Raw genomic sequence first — 23,106 nt, 5'->3', positions numbered from 1 at the left:
CATCAGATCTTTGCCAACACTGAAAATACATCTGAATGCTCAGTTCAATTCCTCAGGAAATGTGTTCAACATGGAAATGTATTGATCTAAATATGAGTAAATAATTGGGAATGTTAAACTGTAACAAATAGAGCTGTTAACTGCATAAAGCTGCAGTTGTTGGGTTTTTGCAGTTTTGCATCATCTGTGAGTGTCTAGAAAAGCGATATATATATATATATATATGGAATGTATTATTACGATCATCTTTTAAGGCAGCTGACATTTAAAAGAATATATGTTGATTTCATCATGTGAATGTGGAAAAAAACAAGGTCACAGCAACCTTGGAAGACATTGCTCAACTCTACAGTCATGGAAAAAATTATTAGACCACCCTTGTTTTCTTCAATTTCTTGTTCATTTTAATGCCTGGTACAACTAAAGGTACATTTGTTTGGACAAATATAATGATAACAAAAAAATAGCACATAAGAGTTTAATTTAAGATCTGATATCTAGACATTTTCCATGGTTTTACTGATAATAATTTTGGTTATTATCAATTATCAATAATTTTTTCCATGGCTGTATATTAAATTCTGATACAGCAGCATTTAACAGACACACAGATACAGACTGTGGGACTGTTAAAAATCCCCCTGTGCCTCTGAAGCTTTACTCTCACATGTAGACTTTTTCTGTAGAACAGTGGCTTGATTTTATTCGAAATGAAACCAATAGTGGTTATGCAAGACTGATCATTTCATCTAGCGAACGTATTAACATGCAGATCTTAATGGTCTACTCTTCCTTTGCGACTGAAAAAAAAAGTCTTATAAATATGAGCTGTAAGCAAGTCAAACACTGAACACAAACCTCTTTGTAACATGGTCTGATGATTCTGTACCCCAGATGCATTTGGTATTTTAATAGTTAGAAATGTAATTTATTCAGGTTACAGTATATATTTTACAATCCTGAGTCCAGTGTAAAAAAACAAAAACAAGAGGAGCATCCACCCTATTCCTAAACATTGTGTGATTTACATTCTACAAAGTATGAAAGACCTGAGGGATCAGATCGTTAACTATAACCTCCATGCATTGCATACATATGTTGTTGTTCAGCATACGTCTGTGGTTAGTGTGTGTCAGGACTGAGTAACACAACAGCAAAGAGTAGAACCTGGAGAATAAGGCATGCTGCTTCTCCTCATGTGCATGTATGTGGGGATACAATCAGAGATGTGAAAGAAAAAGGCATGCACCAGCTGACAAGTGCTGCATGAAGAGTAATTAGAAAAGTGAAGTCATGTCACTGTGACGTGTAAAAACCTCATAATCCAACTCCAACTTTGGTGATTTTTCATATTTTTTTGTATTTACATAACCTCATAGATTAAGACAAATCTACTGTCCTTTGCATATATAAAACCCCTTAAGACCACTTTGTATAAACCCAAAACTACGTGGTGGGAAAGCTTAAGACAAGACTGCTTTACTTAACTTCTGAGAAGCTAACATTTCAAACACTCCTCATTATTATTCAAAATGACACTGAAAATAACCACGAGCCAGTCTGCTATGAATTTCTGAATCTTGGTGGAAAGGTAACTTAACAATTAAGAATTAACAATTAGAATATTTTATGAGATTAACATATAGAGATTCTATTGAGTTTGATTTAAATTTGAAGAAAAAAAACAAATCATATCAGACAATGCTTACTGGTGAGGTTATCAGTGCTGTTAAAATGCATGCAAATGCTTAAAGAACTGATGCATGGCACCTGAAAAATACTTTTTCTTTAGGTGTTGAACAGGTGGCCGAATCGCAAGACGATTAAACTACCAGGCAGAAGGAACACAGCTTACAAAATGTGAATTACAGTCTTACAGGAAGTCAAAGTTGTGAGGCCTCGATATGCAGATTTCTGCTGCAGTGACACATGCCAAATGCTTGTCAACTGGGAGGTAGTGAAATCCAGAGAAGTTTACCACACAGAAAATGTTCTGTTCTGATTTGTGTCTTTATCCAAATTCAGCTTTGTGAAGAGAATACATGTTCCAGTTGTATTGTCACTGGGTGATCTGAGGAAGGGATTTACTCCAGTCCTGTTTCTCTGTTGGTTAGCTCTTGGAGGGGTGGAGCTTGCGGCCAAAGTACTCTGGTGCGGCGTCCAGCAGCCAGTCGGCATCCACCAGACACAGGTCTCTCATGTAGCAGCGGGACGTGTGCAGCAGCTCGTTGAAGACCACGTACGCCGGCTTGGCCTGGAACAGGACGGAGGAGGGGTGGATGGACACGGGCTGGTGGGTGTCCAGAGCCAGGTAGCTGCCGTCAGGTTGGAGCTCCGCAGCGTTGACGAACATCCCGTGGGCCAGGCAGCGGCGGACGTTCCCCGTTTCTGCTCCGCATGACTCCAGCTTCAAATTGAGCTGGTGAAACAACAAACACAAGCGGGTGAGTTAACTCAAAGAGGTGATTCACTGACAATCTGTGACAGTATTTAGTGATACAACCTCCTGTTCAGGCAGTCCTACATCTCTATGGAAACAGCACAATCATGGATAGAAACAGGGTGAATGAAAGTGTTGCCAATAATAGGAAGAAAGTGGCTCCACATACTCTACATACAGGTGCATCTCAATACATTAGAATATCATAAGTCCACTTCCAGTAGTTCAAGTCAAATAGCCCCAACCAAGTATTGAGTCATATAGATGGACATACTTTTCAGAGACCAACATTTCCATATTAAACATACTTTTTAAAATTGGTCTTTTCTAATATTAACATTTTTTGAGACAATGAATTTTAGGTCTTCATTAAATGTAAGCCATAATTATTATAATTAGAATAAATTAAATAAATGAAGACATGAAATGTTTCATTCTGTGTGTAATGGATCTATATAATGTGTTATTTCCACTTTTTGAATTGAATTACTGACATAAACAAACTTTTCTAAGATATTCTATTTTTGAGATGCACCTGTAAAATGAAGAACTACTGACTGCTGTAACAGTTTCATTAATCGTTACGGAGATAAATGTGGCAGTTACTTGTAATACTGATAGCAGGTAATATTGCCCAGCCCTACACAACACACCGACATACACAGCATTCATCAATGTGTTTCAGATTCATACCTTAAGGCAGATATCTTTGAGTTGTGCCTGGACGTCTTTCACCAGACCCATGTTCCTGCTGTTGACAAAGTTCTCTCGACACCACTCCTGGAACAGCAGACACAAAGCAGATTATATATATATATATATATACACACACAGTACTATGCAAACGCCTGTTTTGATAACAGACACTTTTATTTTGAAAGGACGAAAAGAGACTTGATACTGTCAATCGTAAAACTAACTCAAGTGAGATAAAACAGTAAAGATAATGTCAAGGAGTCAATGTTTTATGTTTTAGCCCTGAAGAGGCATGATGTTAGTTTTCACAGTAATCTTGATATTTAAATGTGTTTTGTGTTTAAATAAGTTTTGGATAAAATTAAACTCAGTAATTCATGCTAGCAAGGTTTGATACAGTAAGCTAGTTTTGCTCCAATTAATACTTGTATTTCTCTGTGTTTTATAATTGATATTGCAACTTTCAGTTTGTAAAACTGTAGCTTTATCCAACTTAATTCTCAGCTCATTTACTTACTGACTGAACGCTCGGCCGTGTTTCAGTTCAGTGATACTGATACGCAGTCAGAGATAAAATGAAAATGAAAAAATGCACAGATCAATTATAAATTCCTCATGATCGACCAAATTCTTAACAACCATTAATCGATCATCGATTAATTATTCCCATCCCTAGCCATGACATCATTTGATTTCTGGGTTTATTCACATACATGTTCCTCCTCCATCTTTACTCACCTTATTACCGCTGACTTTCTTGAACGCTCTGTAAATGTTGAGCAGCGTCATGTGGTCTCCTTCGCTGGAGGAGAACTTCTTGCGTGCGGCGAGCACCTCGTCCCGCCGGGCCGGAGGGTTATACAGCACGGTGTCCACTGACAGCAGGGACACGATGCTCAAAATCTCCTCAGAACAGGAGTAGTCGGGGGACACCAGGATCGTCTGTGAGCAAACAAGGCAGGGAAGTGTTAGGCCGAATTCTGTCTGGCTGCATGTGTGACCCACTCACGCTATGAGCCACAGGCTGTCACTGTCACTTTTTTGTTTTTCTTACCTTGGCATATCTAGGCTCCAGAGGGAAGCTTGCCATCTTCTTTCCCAGAGCAGTGAGGAAAGCCTGGCCGTCTTTCCTCTCCACAGCCCCCAGCAGCTCTAAATGCTCCACAGCAGAGCGGACGGCCTCTGGGATAAACACAACTGGTTACTACGGGCGATCAAGCCTCCAGTATGACCACAGGGCATTCATGATCAATAGCATCTAACCTGGAGAAGGCTTGGACATGAAATCAAAATTCATCACATCTGGAATCCCCAGAGCCATAAGCTGCAGCATCACACCAGCCAGGTTACACCTGCAGCACACACACACACACACACACACAGAGGAAGAGACTATTCAATCATTCTGACCTAGATAAATCAGCACTCTCAGCTTTCCTGCGGATCAGCACATACTGAGCTTTATTATCTGCATGGTGAAAAAATAAAAAGTGTGTCCTACAGTACCTCTGGATCTCAGGCACAGTCATGGGGATGAGGTTGTCGAACTCCTGCTCCGTGTAGAGTCGATAGCAGGAGCCGGAGTCCTCTCTGCCGGCCCGACCCGCTCGCTGCCACGCCTGGGCTTTAGAGACCCGCTGCACCGCCAGCACCTCCAGCCCGCTGTCTGAGGGTCACACAGCACATGTACCACAAGATCAGAGAAAAATGATAGTAACAAATAACAATAAATTCAAACTGAGCATCAGGATGGGGAACAAAGGTGATTTAAGTCAGTGATTCCCAACCGGGGGGGCCCAAAAGATCCACGGGGGGTCGCAAAGCCCTCTTGATTTTAAGGGATGTAATAAATCTAATGGGTTAAATATATACATCTATACCTATAAATTTGATAAAAGTCAATCTCCAAGCTCACAAAACATGGCGAGGCTTCATTCAAGTTTGAATGTCTGCTTTTTCAAAAGTAATTTAGCATATAAGTGTAAATTTAACCTCTTAAAGCCAAAAGTCCACACAAACTTGGTCCCTTGAAAGCAGAAACTACGCTGATTATAAAGATATGTGTCACATCACTGTGCGGCGAAAACTCTAAGCTAGCCCCCAAAGAGGGGGGTCGCCAAAGTTTACAATGGTAAAAAATGTGGGTCCCTCAAGAAAAAGGTTGGGAATCACTGATTTAAGTGACTGTGAACATGGCATGGTTGAATTGAATTACTGACATAAATAAACTTATGCTCTATGCTATTCTAATTTATTGAGATGCACCTGTATATCAAAACTCTACTTACAACTGTATTGTAATAAAAAAAACTAGGTTGCCTCTTCCTCTGTGATTAAAAAAGGCACTTGTTATGAGTAGGTGTTTCATGATTCAATAGACTGCTTTGTTTACCAGGATTGAAACGTTTGGCCTTCACCATGCCCGTGTCTATGACGAACTTGATCCCAGAGATTGTAACTGACGTCTCGGCGATGTTGGTTGAGAGGATGACCTTCCTACAGCCCTAAAAACAGGGTAGAAAAGACAAGACAAACAGTTGGAAGCAGCAGATTTCAGCTGCTCTCTGAAAACAATGTGGCTATTTTTTGTCCCTTTGTCTCCACTCCTCTGCTTCTCCTGCATGTTGCCTGTTTCTCTACCTTGGGAGCCGGCTGGAAGACCCTGAGCTGCTGTGCTGGGGGCAGCGATGCGTACAGAGGGATGACCACCATGGGACCGCAGCCGTCGGGCAGATGCTTGGCGATGTCCCGGCATGTCCGCGCAAGAGCCTCGATCTCCTCCTGACCCGTCATGAACACTAAGATATCATGGGACGGAGGTGCCTCCTGTGGACAACAACAGGACAGCGTTATGTTCCAGTGTCGAGAAGAATCAGCAGCGTAACAACATGCACACAGGAGAACTTGACCCCGAGGTCTGTGTTTTATATAATGCTAAAGGAAAGAGAGCCCATTGTTTTGGCTGTGTCTTAAATTGGAAATAAAACTTATTTCACATGAGTGGTCAAATAAATTGCTATTTGTCAGGATCCTTTGTACTCAACTGAAATAAAAACAATAGATTTGAAGCACTAATACAAACCCAAGAGAAATATTAACCCTCTGAATCCCAAGTAGTTTCAGGGTTGTTTTTTTTTGGTACTCTCACATTTTACTCAATGTGGTCTCATTTTTCACTGGAATTAATCAGTGCTGCACCTCTATGGAAACAACACAATCATGGCTAGAAGCAGGAAGACCACAATCGTGTCTTTTGTGCAGGATAACAGAGTTATAAATGCCATTTTTACAGGATCTGGTTAGTGCAAATAATTTATTTTTGGCAAAAAAATAAAATAATATATATATATATATATATATATTCCAATCACCTAAAAAGGGTGAAATGTCACTTTTTTTTCTTTTTGAAAAGGATATGTGTAGAATAAAGTGATTTCGATAAAAAATTACCATTATAAGCTTAGATTCCATTATTTGTTACATTTGATGCGTTCAAGGACTGTCAGAAAAGAGAAATTCCGACAATAATTTCTGGTTTTACAGTTTCTGGCTTTGAGACAACATGCCCTTCAAACCCTGTTGGGTTCAGATGGTTAACCCTCCTGTTATGTTCGTTTTCCAGGAACAGCAATAATATCGTGGGTCAATTTGACCTGGGGTATGTTTAATTAATTATCCAAAAGTGTCAGATCCCAAAAATCCCAATAAACATTGTTTATATTTCATTAATAACTCTATTACTAACGCAATGGTGTTCTTTACCTCTCACATGTCATTGTTCAATGAGGATAATTCACTAGTTTTTCATAAAAAAATGCATGTTAAAACTTTTTTTTTTATGCACATTGGAAACACCCACATAAGAAATACAATGGTTTTACATGACATTGATTTTTTATTTTTTTATTTTATATTTTTTTAAAATGTATTTTTAAGAAAAAATACTTTTAACTTTTTTTTTTTTTTTAACTTTGAAATGGCCAATTTGACCCGCAAAATAAGAGGAGGGTTACTATAAGAGTTTCCTAAAGTCTACCTGATGGATCTGGAAGACGGAGACGAGTGCAGCCTGCAGGTAGTCTGACTGGGGCTGCTTGGTGTAGTAGATCTGAATGGGATGCTGCCTGCCCTCCAGGTACAGTACAGGTGACTTGTTGAAGTACTCGGAGAACAAATCCACATCCATCGTGGCTGACATCACTATGACCTGTGTAGGTCACACAAAACAAAGAGGTGTCAGTTTGGGATTTGAATATTAGTAGAAGCTTAACCCATTTAAGCCTAAAACACCTGTAAAAAATGCCTGTAAAACCTCTGGACCATTTTAAAATAACCCCCTAAAGCCTGAAGTTCTTCTGGACATTCAACAGAAGTGTCAACTCCTACTAAATAATAGATTTTTCAGCCTCTGTAGCAGATAGAAATGAAATTCAAAAAGTATTTGAGAGCTTATAGCTGTTATATCTGAGCTCCCTCCACTATAGTCGCCATGATTTCAGTTCTGGAAAAGTCCCATGTTGCATTGCGACACTCCCACATGTATTCTGATGCATTTCATTGGCCAAGAGACTGAAAATAGGTGGAAAAAACTACAAATACTACAAAACGACGTATCCACTTTCCGAGCTTTAATGGTAGAATAACACAACAGCGCCCCCGGTTTTAATGGTAGAAATGCAGTAATGCTTTCCAGGCTTAAATGGGTTAAACACACTGACCCAGCAGGAGCAGAAAATGAGCTGATAGAAATTATGTAGAGCAAGCTTTTTATCTCATGAGCATGTGCCAGGACAGGTGGAGCTCCTACCTTCAGAGGAATCTTATTAAGTTCTCTGCGTCTACGCTGAGCAGTCTTGACCACGCCGAACAGCACATCGGTGTGCACGGTGCGCTCGTGGGCTTCGTCCAGGACCACCACGGTGTAGCGCAGCAGCAAGGGGTCTCCGATGGCCTCACGCAGGAGCATGCCATCTGTCATGAACTTCAGCTTTGTCTCAGAGGAGGTGACATCCTCAAAGCGCACTGTGTAACCAACCTGAAAAGTAGTTTGTTGATTTACCAAAAATAGCTTGGAACGACTTACAGGTGCATCTCAATACATTAGAATATGATGGAAACGTAAATTTCCAGTAGTTCAAGTCAAATATCCCCAACCAAGTATTGAGTCATATAGATGCACATACTTTTCAGAGGCCAACATTTCCATATTAAACATACTTTTAAAAATGGTCCTGTGAAAATATTCCAATTTTTTGAGACACTGAATTTTAGGTCTTCACTAAATGTAAGCCATAATCATTATAAATAGAAGAAATGAAATACATTAAGACATGAAATGTTTCATTCTGTGTGTAATGGATCTATATAATGTGTTATTTCCACTTTTTGAATTGAATTACTGACATAAATAAACTTTCTTTATTCTAATTTATTGAGATGCACTTGTATAGGTTTCCCAAATACCCGCATAGTCTATTCTGCAATCTCTTACAATTACACCCCCTTTTCGTAGGTAGGACTGGGGAACAGGGCTATATTGTGCATACCAGTTTGCCGAGCTGAGTCCTCTTCTCCTCGGCCACTCGTCCTGCCAGTGAGATCGCAGCGACTCGGCGGGGCTGAGTGATGGCGATGATGCCCTGCCGTCCGATGCCCGCCTCATACAGATACTGGGGGATCTGAGTGGTCTTCCCAGAGCCAGTCTCCCCTGATCAATGAGAGAGAATGGGTCGGGTTAGACAGAGTTCAGATATCAATATTCTATTGAGTAGAAATCATTATTTCTGAGCATGATTGTTATGACACAAGTGCAACTCAGCAGTGCTGGAAGAATTATTCAGAACTTTTAATCGAGTAAAAGGAGCAACACATTTCAAGAATACCATGTTCCAAGTTATGCAAAATTATTAGCATAACATACTTAAAATACCAAAAGTAAAAGTGACGATTATGCACAATGGCCAATGGTGGAAGTAACCAAGTTCATTTACTCAAGTACTGTATTTAAGTACAATTTTGAGGTACTTGTACTTTACTTGAGTTTTCCACATATTACTTTGTACTTTTACTTCACTACATTTTGAGGCAAATATTGTATGCACTTAAAATGCACTTAAAGTATCAAAAATATAAGTACTCGTTACGCAGATTGTTTTATATATTCAAGCCATATATTTGAAAAAAGTACTTATGTTAGCAGTGTTGTAATTTTGTAAAGATTGTGCTAATGTGAAATATTTAATATACTGTTATGAGGTTTAATTAAAATAAAAGTCTAATCCTTTCAAATTGATCATGTACTTTATGTTAAATTTAACCCGAAACGTAACTAAATATTTATTTTGAAGGTGTATACATAAGAGTGACATGAGCGTGTCATTAACATGACATGGGATGTGTCATGAACATTAATGACACTTTGAAGTAACATTAATGTTCATGATACTTGTCATGTCATGTTTCTGACAGGCTTGTGTGACTCTTATGTAGACACCTTCAAAATAAAGTGTTACCATATCTTGCTTAAGTCACAAAGGCATGTTCAAAAAAAATCATTTTAAAAGTCATTTATTTCTCTTAAGTTACATAATTTACACACAGTGTTATTTCTATGTTAATAGCCATCCTTTGTTACATCCTTTTTGAGTGAAATGATCAATAAATGTCATATGTTACACTTTTGGTGAAGTTTATTGTGTTTCCTGCAAAACTTGGGGGAAAAATGTAACTCATTTTCCCCCCAGAGAGGTGATTATTTTAACAGGGTGACAACATTGAAATAAAATAATTCAGGCTATAACAATCACTTAAATCGAGTTGTGAATCAGAAAAGGGCATTTTGTTGACATTTACAAACGTCACAATAAACAGTATGACAGAGCTGACGACATGTTTATATTTCAGAGTGCTAACGCTGTTAGCATCTTTAGCTCACGAGCAGCTTACCTATGAGAATAGCATTGTGTAGCTGTCTCAGTTGGTTCAGTAGCTGAGGTTTCGCCTGGTAAATTGGAAGCTGTTTCCTCTGGACTTCTAATGGAGTGGTTGCATTTCCCTTTCTAGGCAGCAGCATTCCAGGTTTATTCTTATCGAGACGGAAAAAAACAGACCCCGGCTTGAATTTTTTAGCCGGAGGAGGGTCGGGGTCGTGGGGCATGGTCTAGAAAAAGTGACTATGATAGCGAAACGTACGTAGCGTCTTCTTAAGATTGTTTTAGAGTCAAAAAGAAACAGAAAAAAAAGTATTTTTCACGCTCACTGACAGACGAGCAAGCGTCAGCGTCACTGCGGATGTTTTGCTACCTCTGCAAAAACGTCCCCACGTGGTTCAATTCGTCGCAGTTCATTGACGTCAGAAACACAGGGTGAATTTTAACCCGAGTAAGGACTGTCAGGTAAATTTGACAGCTACTGAAAACCACAGGTGTGCATATACAATCATGGAAAAAATTATTAGACCACCCCTTTTCTCATTTTTTTTGTTCATTTTAATGCCTGGTACAACTAAAGGTACATTTGTTTGGACAAATATAATGATAACAACAAAAATAGCTCATAAGAGTTTAATTTAAGAGCTGGTATCTAGACATTTTCCATGGTTGTCTTAATTATGATTTTGGTTATTCTCAAGAAAACTGTCGAAAATGGCTAGATATCAGCTCTTAAATCAAACTCTCATGAGCTATTTTTGTTGTTATCTTTATATTTGTCCAAACAAATGTACTTTTAGTTGTACCAGGCATTACAATGACCAATATGTTACAGTTTTTCTCAGTCGCTTTGGTGCATTTCTCACATCACTATTTACATTTGCACAACAGTTAATGCATTTCTCAAAACAATTAGTACAAACTGCAAAACCTAGTTGATAACCTGCAAAAGTGTTTCACTTGCTCAAAATGGATAGCTCATTCCTCAAAAGCAAGTATTCTTTTCGATGAAAGTGTCAGTGACATCAAGATGAAAAGTCCTGACACCATGTTTATGAACAAGATAGTCAAATGGCTCTGTCATGTTTTCATTATGACAGTTTACTCTGTAAATGTTTTCCAATACAAAAAAAGTCAGATCTTGGTGTTATTACCTGAAAATGCTCAAAACAGCACTATATAGGCCTACTTTTTTGCACAGCCATTTGAAAACTACAGTAAAGTTACTAATTACTGTATTTAGTGAGGTAACTGAGTACAACACACTGAATATTTATATTTCATATTTTTACTGCATATGCTCTTTGCAAAAATCTTATTTGTTCAAAGCATTTTGCAAAAGAAAAAAACACCCTTATTTACAACAAACATAAACTCCCTTTGGGTAGAGCTGTGCACAACTGTAAACAATATTGCAGCACATAACAGAACTGAACATACAACATACATAGTATTGTAAATCATTGATGCACATCCAGATGTTCCTCTCTGTCTGGCCACATAGTTTCATCTACATCACAGCCAATATCATCTCTTGCAATGCAGCGAGGAAAGTATCTCCTCGAGTGGTGAATCCACCCTCTGCAGGACTCTGCTGTGATGTCATCACATGTCATCCCCTTCCTCCCCGAACCCTCTGCCCTCTGCCACGAGGCTGACCTTTTATTTCTGTGTCAAGGTATTGTAGAAATGGTCCACACTATGTCCTGCCTGGTTCATATATGTTGTAAAGTGTTAATGGGTTTATGGATTCAGCTCTGAGTGATTGTAGAGAAGTGGCTTATCATTGGTTGCAACTAACGCGTCACACAGCCCTTCTAATCAGTGAAAGCAGGAAACATTTTCAGGAAAAAAAAAGATTTAAAAAATTGTATAAAATTTGCTTGACAGATTTGACAACCAGTTCAACATTTTTGTATGTAATGACTCAAACAATGAAATGAGGACTATTAGTTTTACATGGAATGACGATTCAGCATTCACAAGTATAGTTAATTTCGATTATGAAACAGCAGAGAGTTCTATGAAAGCAATTGATGACTGTTAATATAGATGTGAGAAATGCACCAAAGTGACAGAGAAAAACTGTAACCTACTGGAGTGTTGCCATGCTTATTATCTACACCCTGCAAATCTGGTAGTTCTAAACTGTCTCACTTATCTTGTGCGCCCTCTGGTGGCAAGGAAGTGCAGTATGCACACAGAAGAGAACCTTCATATGAATGAATGGGTGCCAGCTTGTGTGAATATGGTACAAGTTCTCTTTAATAAATCCATGGATGCAAGAAAGCTTTTTCTCTGTTGACATGTACATGATTGTGAATGAAAACATGACAAACTGTAGCTTGGGGGCGGGACTTAGCATAACTGAAACGTCTATCATATTACGATAGCTTCCTGGGGCCTAACCCGCTGGAGGGCCACCAGGATTTTCTGTCCATTTAGTTCCATTTCCTCACACTGTTAAAATAATCGTCATTTTTTGTCAATATTGTTTTTTAGCCTAAATCATCTCCTCATTACCACCTATGGTAAAATCGCCTGCATCCTCAGTTGATCAGATCATGTGATTTTACCCCTTTAAGATAATGGCCTATGTCAAGTGTGTGACTTAAGCTGATTTATTATGCCTAATTCAAAATAAAATGTGATTTAGGCAATTTTTTGAACATGCCTTTGTGACTTAAGCAAGATATGGTAACACTTTATTTTGAAGGTGTCTACATATGAGTGACATGAGCGTTATCATGTCATGTTTCTGACAGGCTTGTGTGACTCTTATGTAGACACCTTCAAAATAAAGTGTTACCATATCTTGCTTAAGTCACAAAGGCATGTTCAAAAAATTGCCTAAGTTATTTATTTCTCTTAAGTTACATGATTTACACACAGTGTTATTACTATGCCAATAGCCATCCTTTGGTACATCCTTTTTGAGTGAAATGATCAATAAATGTCATATGTTACACTTTTGGGGAAGTTTTTGTGTTTCCTGCAAATGAGTTAGGCGATTATTTTAACAGGGTGACGATTTGTGATTGACTGTGTGCAGTTTGAAGTGACGGACTGTGCTGCAGGAAGCTGTGCACACACTTAGAGAGATCATCTGGGTTAATGTTGACAAAGTAAAGGTGTCAGTTAGCTTTTGTTAGTCAGTAAACACTTATTGGTTTAATGAGGTGGGACAAGTTAATGACATCTATTAAGTTGTCCACAAGGTAAATAGAAAGTGATACTACAGGATTGGTGGATGTTTGCAGTGTGCAGCAGCATTACTGCTACAGACGGCAGTATTTCAGTCATGTTTAATCGCTGAATGTAGCTCTGTGTTGTGTTGTCAGAAAAGAAGCAATAGTGACAGCTGACTGTCAGTAATTCTTACAGACATCTAAGCCTTTTAGCTTTAACTAATCTTCTCCTATTAAACTAGTGATAAGCTAGTGATGACAGTAATTAGCTGTCAACACTTACCAGGATTTCTGCCAAGAAAAATTCTGACTGTACAGCAGCACAAGCCACTCTCATATTCAATCTAATCAAAAGCAAAATAATAGTTGTTCAAACACCCTTTTCATTAGGACACAGTTAATGCACACATGATATTAAAATATGAATTACAAAGTGTCCTGAAAGTCGTTTTATTTCTTTGTTTGGTTTATGAGAGTTGAGGCATTTCAAACCTTCTTAGCCTTTGGGTCCCGACAAAATAAAGGTCACAATTGTGTTAGTTCCCTTTGATGCAACCACCAGAGGGCAACATGGTGACTTCACCTCACAGACAGACTGACAGACAGACTGTAAATCAGCTTTGTGTGTCTGTTTCATATGATCTGTTTACAGTTTATTTCTGATTCTCATAAGCCTCTTGATGCTGGATTTAGCCGACTACTATGATCTATGAGGAATAAAAATACCCCAGATACAGACAAGGAGATGAACAGACACACATCTAAACAGACAAGCTAATGAACTTAAAAAAGAAATAAATGTCAAAATAACTGTTATAACATCTGGCAGTTAATGTGACTTAATTAGTGAAATGAAATACCAAATGTTAAAGGGTGTGTGTGAGTGTGAGTGTGTGTGTGTGTGTGTGTGTGTGTGTGTGTGTGTGTGTGTGTGGAGGTGACAAAATAAATAAATAAACAAGATAACATAATAAATAAACACAAAGTCTAAAGGGTGTGTTAAGGTTGAATAATAATGGGTCATGGTGTGACATTCAAAGCTACAAATATAAGTACGGATTTTTCTCTTCAGAAAAAAAACCCCAGTAAAATAATTTTCTCATGTTGTTCTTTAATAAACATCTATTGGATATATTATTCTCACCCTCTCCTGCCCCTGGTTAGTGTGTCAACAGCTCTGATTTTAAGCAACAATAGCTACATCCGGAGCCGGGGGGGGGGGGGGATCTGAGGAGCAAAGCGTCCTCAGATTCCTCAAACTTTATCAGGTCAATACAGGACAGCGGTCTGTGAGCATGGCTTCACAGACCGGACTTGTCATGACTCACAGTTGTTTTGAAAGCCACCAGCTTGATTTCGGCAGAAGGACAGGACATTAATCAACACACAGGTAATGATGCAAATTCTCCTTTCTACATAAGTACAGTGCAAAACATTTATTACACCACCAGTTTGTGACACAGCTGTCCTAAATTAACCCTCTGGAGTCCATGAACGCACCTGCACATTACTTTTTCATGACGTGAAGACATAAAAATGAAGCAACATTGAGTCTTGCCATCAGCTGCCCTCTAAAGTTCTGGCTTGAAACTCCATACCAGATTTTTTTTGGATTATATTCGGCCAAGTAGAACCGGATATAATGTCAAATATATTTAGTATGAACATATAGAACTAGAGATTATCCTCATTTTCACTCTTATATGTAATATTTGCAACCTGTGTTCATATTTGCAACATTTAAAATTCTGTGTATTGAAATATAATTTTCAAGATCAGATTTTATGTTTTCCTTTATTTCTTTTGGGTTCAACATTTTTACCAAGTAAGTTAAAGTTAAAAATCAATTATCAGGACATATATCGGTGAGGTAACGCTGAAAAAACTGTAAAGATTTTTTAACAGACATAATACAGGACATAATACATAAGATTTCAGAGGGTTAACAGCATTAGTTATTACCAAAATCAGTTTGTATGTTTCTGTAATGGTTAATGCAGCAGTATATAGAAGCTCTTTAACTGAGTTGATATTTTAAAGCTAAAATATACAACATGGTTAGACATATATACAGACACAAATATAGGAGCGAATAAGTTTTCATGCAGCACAAACAGATGGATGTTAATAACAGAATTTGCACATTACATGCAGACCACTACAACGTCTGCAACTCCATAAAACACTTACTTTTCATAAGGTACGCACACCATCCAGCACATACACATTGAACATTGATATTGGTCGGAAACTATTTGAATATTATTGGAAAATCAAACCTTGTAGCGCACTTTAAAACTCCTAAAGATAGGTAGGCTAAATAGACTTACAGATGAGATGAGTCAGTGTGGAAATCCAGAGTGGATTGTGTTACTGACCAGGTGTAGGCCTATCACACAATGGGGCGGAGCTCCCCTAAAAGGCGTCCGATCAGAAACAGTGCAATGCCGCAACACGTCCTACGTAAATAATATTTTGAAAAATGAATTCAAAAATCTTCAAAATCAAGGATGCACACCTTCGTGCCATGCGCAAGCCACATACGAAATCTGAGGTCAGTCTGACTAACGGTCAGCGAGATATGACCTAGACACACACGCGCTTCTTGATTTTATACATAGATATACCGCTACCAGTGGTGAAATTTAACTAATTACATTTACTTAACTACTGTACTTAAGAACAATTTTGAGGCATGTCTTCTTAACTTGTGTATTTCCATTTATGTAACTTTATACTTCTACTCCACTACATTTTGAGACAAATATTGTACTTTTTACTCCATTACATTTAGGCGACAGCTTTAGGAACTTTTCAGGATTTAACATAAAAACATGATCAATTTAAAATTAAACATGTTTTTAAATTAAACCTCATAACAGTATATTAAGTAGTTAAAATGAGCCGTACATTGAGAAAATTAAAACGCTGCTTTCATAAATGCATCAATAAGAATAATCCAATAATATGTTTAGAATGTATAAAACAATCTGAGTCTGGGTCCATTCTGCTTAACGAGAACTTTTACTTTTGATACTTTAAGTACATTTTGATGCTGATCCTTTTGCACTTTTACTTCAGTAAGTTTTGAATGCAGGACTTTTACTTGTACTGGCGTAACTCTACAGTGTGGTATTAGTACTTTTAGTTAAGAAAGGGATCTGAATACTTTTTCCACCACTGACCACTACTAATTGTTAGATTCATCAGATAACAAGGATGAAGCACTCCTTCAAGCCTCCATATTACAAAGTCATCAATCATTAACATTAGTACAGGTGACCATTCACAAGTCAAATCACACCATTGTATAAGTGCATGTATGGGTCAGTGACAAATAAGGGTTGGCAAGATGTCAAATGGTGTAACCACAAAATATTTTTTTAACGAATTAAAAAAAAAAAAAGAATATAAACATTTTTCCACCTACAGTGTATTTAAGTGGACTTATACATATAATTACTTCATTTTAAGAAACATAGTTCTGAGTATTTCTACATTTACACATTTTGTCAATATTGAGCAGAACATATTCTTTAAACAACCATTTTTTTCTAAAGTTTTGACAAATTGTGTACAATCTGTTATATACCATAATGTTGCAATGAAAATATGGATTGTATTTTTTTTTCTCATTTTAGTTCACTTTTGTTTTCCTGTATTCAGATATAAGATTTTTATGGGGAAAAAAATACTGGTTACACCAACTGACAATGGATTAGATCACGTCATTGACCCGTATGCGTCATGTATGCCCACAAGGAGACACCAGACGAGACGACCACAACCACTTGTCATGTCTAATAGTTTTGTTCTGCACAGGTTTGCTTGTGACATAATGAAGGCTTGCATGATTGCTCTGTTCCGGAGCTGACCTGCATTTTGTAAATATTTCATGTTCCTTTTTCTCTCCTAGTTGAGCAGATGTTACACTTCTCACTGCTGTGGCCTCAGTAACCTGCAGTTCCTCTTTACAGATCAGCAGTCCTCCTTCAGAACTGATCAATGACAATCATGGACAACCAGTCTCATGCACTGCCTAGATAACCAGATAATCACCCATCTGCTTCATTACTGGCATCCTGTGCACTGTCAATATGAACAGAGGTATCACCCTGAGTTTCCTGGAGCTGAAGCTGCACACAGCTCTACACTTCTGTCATGTTATCACATCCTGGCCTAAGGTGAAGAAATCTCCGTCCTCTCTTATGTAACCAGAAGTTCCTTCAGAGCCACATGTGGCGAGGCTGGGAGTAAGGTTGGCACGACAGCTGAATTTAAAACTTCCATACAATACTAGTTTGAAAATAATAATAATAATAATAATAATGATTAAAAAAAACCCAATACTTTGTACTAGGGCTGGGCGATATGGACCAAAAGTCATATCCCGATATATTAAGGCTGAATATCGATAAACTATATATATATCGCAATATAAGTGAGAGCAAATGTTCAGTCAAAGTCAAATATGACATGTCACAAGTAACAATAAAAGATGATAAAATAGGCCAATCTTTTTCTGAAATAAATATATTTATATTTATAACCCTGAAGAGTTATACCCCCGGGGGTGCCCGAGAGGGGGGGAGGATGAACACCCCAACAGGACCGACACACAGGTATCGACCCAAGCTAATGGAATGACGACTACGAGTGCAGTTTGTATTGCGGCAAGGTCTGCAAAAACCCGCGTGGTCTGAAGATCCACCAGACCAAAATGAGATGCTTGACTGGAAGGCAAGTGGTGCAACGCACAGGACCAGTGCCTGGTGAGACGGAGGAGGAGTCCGGCCCGGAGTCACCCCACAGTGCCCAGACCCTCCATGCTCCACAAGCCCCACCCCAAGTCAGGCAGTCAGAACACCGTCGGGTCAAGTGGCCTTTGGCCAAAAAGGTGAAAGAGTGGTGCCAGTTCGATGAGGATGTCAATCAGGTTCTCGAAGCCACAGCCAGAGGGGATGCTGATCAGAAGTTGCGCATAATGAGCGCGATGATTGTCAGCATTGCCGCTGAGAGGTTTGGCACCAAAGAGCGGCGCCCTACCAGCGGTGAAGGGGAGCCTAATCCACGGCAGAAGAAGATCAAACAACTGCGGCAAGAGCTCAGACTGCTGGGACGGCAGTACAAGCAGGCAAGAGAAGAAGAGAAGGCCGGGCTTGCAGAGCTCCGTAACAACATAAGGAGGGACCTGACAACACTCCGCCGAGCCGAATGGCACAGGAAAAGGGGGAAGGAGAGAGCCAAGAAGCGTGCTGCCTTTATTGCAGGCCCGTTCAGTTTCACCAAGAAGATCCTCGGGCAGAAGCGAGGAGGACAATTGGCTTGCACTCAGGAAGAGGTTGACGAGTACCTCAGGGCATCCTACAGCGACAGCGCAAGGGAGCAGGACCTCGGACCCTGCAGCGTTCTGATAACACCGCAATCTCTTCGAGAGAAAGGTCAGTGGCTACCTTCGCAGGTGGTTAGGCCTACCACGTAGCCTTAGCAGCATAGCCTTGTATGGGAATAAGAACAAGCTGCGACTTCCCTTCAGCAGTCTGACGGAGGAGTTCATGGTCACCCGTGCAAGAGAGGTGCTGCTGTATAGAGACTCGAGTGACACCAAAGTCTCCTCAGCTGGGATTGAAGTGCGGACTGGCCGGAAGTGGAGAGCCCAGGATGCGGTGGAGCGAGCTGAAGCACGACTACGCCACAGTGTGCTGGTGGGATCAGTTGCGTCAGGCCAGGCAGGGCTTGGGAGCAACCCAAGACCCCAGTACAACAAGACACAGGGGAAGGAGAGGCGTCAGCTCATCCAGGAAGAGGTTCGAGCAGGAGTGGAGGAGACCCGCTCGAGCAGGATGGTCGGAATGAGACCACAGGGCGCATGGACTAGATGGGAGCAGGCACTGGACCAGAAGATTTCGTGGTCTGACATTTGGAAGGCGGAGCCGCTCCGGATAAGGTTTTTGATCCAGTCAGTCTATGATGTCCTCCCCAGCCCATCCAACCTCTTCTGTTGGGGACTGGCAGAAACACCCGCCTGCCCTCTGTGTCAGAGGAGAGGATCACTGGAGCACATCCTTAGCTGCTGCCCAAAAGCCCTGGGGGAGGGACGTTACCGGTGGCGCCATGACCAGGTGCTGAGAGTCATAGCAGATACCATCTGCACCGGGATCTCTCTCAGTAAGCAACAACAGCCAGCTAGGCACTCCATCAGCATTGTTAAAGCTGGAGAGAAGCCACAACAATGCGCAAGCCAAGCAGCAGGGCTCCTGGCCACTGCTAGGGACTGGCAGCTGAAGGTGGACCTGGGGAAACAGCTCAAGTTCCCAGAGACCATCGCAGTAACAACACTCAGGCCGGACTTGGTTCTCATGTCAGAATCAACAAGGCAGGTGATACTGTTGGAGTTGACTGTGCCCTGGGAAGACCGGATGGAGGAGGCATTTGAGAGGAAGACGGCCAAGTATGAAGAGCTGGCAAGCGAATGCAGACGAAACGGATGGAAGACCCGATGTAACCCCATTGAGGTTGGATGCCGTGGGTTCGCAGGCCAGTCACTCTGCAGGGCTCTCAAGATATTGGGCATAAGGGGACTGCACAGCAAGAAAGCCATCAGGAACACTACTGATACTGCTGAGAAGGCATCAAGATGGCTGTGGATCAAGAGGGGTGATCCGTGGGCCATAAAAGCTACCTAGACACAAGCCGGGGACTGATCATCCTCGGCTGGGTCACCTGGGCGAGGATGTCTGATGTTGAAAGACCCGAAACACCCGATGACCCCAGGTTACATCACTGATGATGTGTCTAGGTTGCACCAGGAGGTGTATAATAAACCATATGAGAAAAGAATAACAAACATTACAAAAGAACTAAATATGACAAACCCTAGTAAGGGCAGCATTTATATATAAAGAAAAAAAAATTGAACTATATCGATATATGCGATACGGTTCCATATCACTTTTAAAAATATATCGCCCAGCCCTACTTCATACCTTTTTTGATGGCACAGCAAAAATGAAAGAAATCAGAGACACAATAATATGAGATTTCTTTCCCTCTTTTACAATTATCAACCTTCACACAGTGCCGTTTAGAGGTGTGAATCAGCGGAGGCCCCACGATACGATGTTTACCCGATACTGATATTTAAGCATTTTGCAATATGGTGAGCATTGGGATACAATATATTGCGATTTAACTGTTTATCTGCATTTTGTGTCCACAAAATTAAATTCAATCAAGAATTGTTTTGTCAAATAAGAGAAAATTCTCAGTGTATTGATCTCACTTCAGTCTTTTTATTTCTCCACAATGAGAGTCAAACCCACAGACTGACCAACAAAGTATTCAGTCCAACTGAACTGAACTGATATCAAACATGTATGGACGACAACAACTGCAGCATTTTATCAAACTTTCAAAAACTTTAAGCTTCTCTGCCCTGAATTTTTTTGAAAGAAACATAAAAAAGCAGAACTTTGCAGAGTTAGATACGATATCCTGAAATTCTGCAAACTGTTGGAAAACTTAATACCGATACTTGGCGGCTGTGAATCAATATAATATTGCCACTCAAAATATCGAGATATTATGCTGTATACATCTTTTCTATCTCACTTCCTTCCCAGTTATTTTATCTGTGCAGACTGGGGTTGAGTATCTGATTGTAGATCTGTCTCTTCTCACAGCTTCATTACTGTCAAAACTATGAATGTGGATATTTTATCATTTTCAAACATGAGGTATTGAAAAAGTATTAAAGTATTGACACTTTTCACAATCTTAGCTGTAATGACAGTCTGTCTGTCTGTCGATCTACAAATAGAAAGTACATGTTTCTAATCTGTCAAAAGCTGAATAGGCGGAAATGGAAGGAAGTGTGGGGGCGGAGGGTAGAAATCTCTAGATGAAAGTGGTTTGTGAACATTATTTGAAGGGCTACTATAAAGTTTCAACTCACGCTTATGATTAGTAAATCATTAATTAGTTGTTTGTTTCATTCGTTGGGCCCCATTTAATCTTTTATTGATGATCTGTAAATTAGATTGCTTGTGCAGCAAAAATGTATATCTAAAGTATAATTTTAAATACTTTAAAAAGGTTTTGATAACTATTTAGTGTCAAGTATTATAATCATCAGTTGAAATTGTATGATAAACATTTTAGATTGGTACAACAATAATAATAACATAAATTATAGCATTACTAATAATGGATAAGCATGAATAACGGACATTTTATGGTTTACTAAAAGTTAAATATTAACAGTAAAATAAGTTGAATAAACTCTGAAATTATTATTTTTATGAGCAGTGACGTTTAGATAGTTTCATCTGCAATACAAACACTCATTTATTTAGTTTGTTTTATTTTATTTTTTGGTTTATTGTGATCGTTTCTTGGATTATCTTCAAACACTTTATATAAATAAATTCTGTACAACATAAACTAAAAGGTTATGTAGGTTTATAAACAATGATATTTAGTCAAATATTATTATAATTATTAAAATTGTACCATCAATTAAAAAATGTTTTTTAAATCAGATTTTACTAAATAAACACATAATATTTTAACTCAACTTTATTTGTAAATCACTTTAAAAACAACCACAGCCGCAACAAAGTGCAAACAAGAAACAATAAAATAAACAAAACAGGAATACACACTAAAATAAATATTTGCTTTGCTTTTAAAAAACAAAACAATAAAAAAATAAAAATAAAAGCAAACCATAAAACACTAAAACAAGCGCAGAGTCTCATGCGCGATGATAATGATGATTATTATAAAGTATTACCTATGATTACAAGCAGAGCCTTAACTCTGTCTTTTTTATCTCCAGCATCCCTTTAAAAGCACTTTGTGCAAATTGGAGCACAATGAATTGTTCCTATAGAGCGTTTTAGGTTATTATTTAGATCGTCATACTGCCCCATTTTATTGCAATCCTTGCAAAATCCGTACAATCCTGCCAAATCCTTGCAATCCCACCAAATTCTAGACATGGTTATTTTGTGGCGATTCCCAATAAATATATATTAATTTGGAACGGGCTTTAACCAGATTTAGATTTGGATTTTGAGCATGATTCCAAAAGAAGATGTTCCATTTGCTAATCTCTGGAGATTAGAAAGCGCTGCGAACAAGTGAAAGAAAACATTCCACAGATGGGAAACCTTTTATGTAATATTATTAATATTTCAATGTATTCATACCGAAATGGAGTTTTATTATGATTGTGCCACTTCCTTTCCTCTAAGAACGTAGATTAGAAATGCAAAGCGTCTCTTGCAGTATATGAAAGGAGAGCAAGTAAGTGAATTTTTTTAGGAAACCCAAAGTATTTCCCCAAACGAGCTGATGATAAAACATAAGAGGGCTTAATGTCTGAGAACGGTGACATGAGAGTAGGCAATAAGCTCAACTGTGGCACTGTGTGTGTTTGTGTTGAGCTTATGTGTCTGTGCCTCGCATGCAGGAAGAGGGTGTCAGTGGAAACGATAAGGTTTGATTGCACAGAGAGGAGGAGAAGGAGGAGGAGGAGGAGGTGGAGGAGGTCCAGCGCTTGTGTGGCAGCTGTTGAGTTATTTGCAAGCAAGTCATGAATGAATTCCAAAACTGTCTTTTCATTAATTTGATGTGCAGCACATAAGCAAAAAAAAGGGTAAAAGGGATGCAGTGAAAAGCCAGGAGATACAGTTGTGATGTGAATGGGGAGGGGGGTGAAAACAGAGTGACCCTGTGCAGGAAGAGAGAGAGAAAGCAAAAGAGAGAGAGAGAGAGAGAGAGAGAGAGAGAGAGAGAGAGAGAGAGAGAGAGAGAGCAGCGTGGGAGGGAGGAAGTCCTACACTTCAGG

At 39.2% G+C, this 23,106-nt stretch overlaps 1 protein-coding gene and 1 pseudogene across 1 annotated transcript; one reads left to right on the top strand and one right to left on the bottom strand.

Moving 5' to 3' along the window:
• Positions 1–899: 899 nt before the first annotated feature.
• On the bottom strand, positions 900–10,462 carry dhx33 (DEAH (Asp-Glu-Ala-His) box polypeptide 33). The gene is made up of 12 exons (XM_059352209.1): positions 10,082–10,462; positions 8,683–8,843; positions 7,944–8,171; positions 7,173–7,343; positions 5,777–5,962; positions 5,529–5,640; positions 4,643–4,802; positions 4,400–4,488; positions 4,191–4,318; positions 3,875–4,078; positions 3,134–3,220; positions 900–2,419 (listed from the first exon to the last, which is right to left on the bottom strand). Exons 1-12 carry the CDS (start codon positions 10,290–10,292, stop codon positions 2,111–2,113), a joined length of 2,046 nt encoding a protein of 681 aa, XP_059208192.1. The 5' UTR covers positions 10,293–10,462; the 3' UTR covers positions 900–2,110.
• Positions 10,463–18,237: 7,775 nt separating this feature from the next.
• On the top strand, positions 18,238–19,939 carry LOC131986313 (uncharacterized; annotated as a pseudogene).
• Positions 19,940–23,106: the final 3,167 nt, after the last annotated feature.

This window comes from Centropristis striata, chromosome 15 (genome assembly GCF_030273125.1).
Source record: "Centropristis striata isolate RG_2023a ecotype Rhode Island chromosome 15, C.striata_1.0, whole genome shotgun sequence".
NCBI lineage: Eukaryota > Metazoa > Chordata > Actinopteri > Perciformes > Serranidae > Centropristis > Centropristis striata.
Note: the sequence above shows the minus strand (reverse complement) of the source record. Positions and strands in the feature narration are given on the sequence as shown.

Excerpts from the sequence above, each read along its gene's own strand:
- dhx33 (XM_059352209.1), bottom strand. The coding sequence starts at position 10,292 with ATGCCCCACGACCCCGACCCTCCTCCGGCTAAAAAATTCAAGCCGGGG. Across the intron at positions 5,641-5,776 it reads TCTTCCAGCCGGCTCCCAAG|GGCTGTAGGAAGGTCATCCT; the intron begins GTAGAGAAACAG and ends CCCTGTTTTTAG. Across the intron at positions 4,803-5,528 it reads GGCCAAACGTTTCAATCCTG|ACAGCGGGCTGGAGGTGCTG; the intron begins GTAAACAAAGCA and ends TGTGACCCTCAG.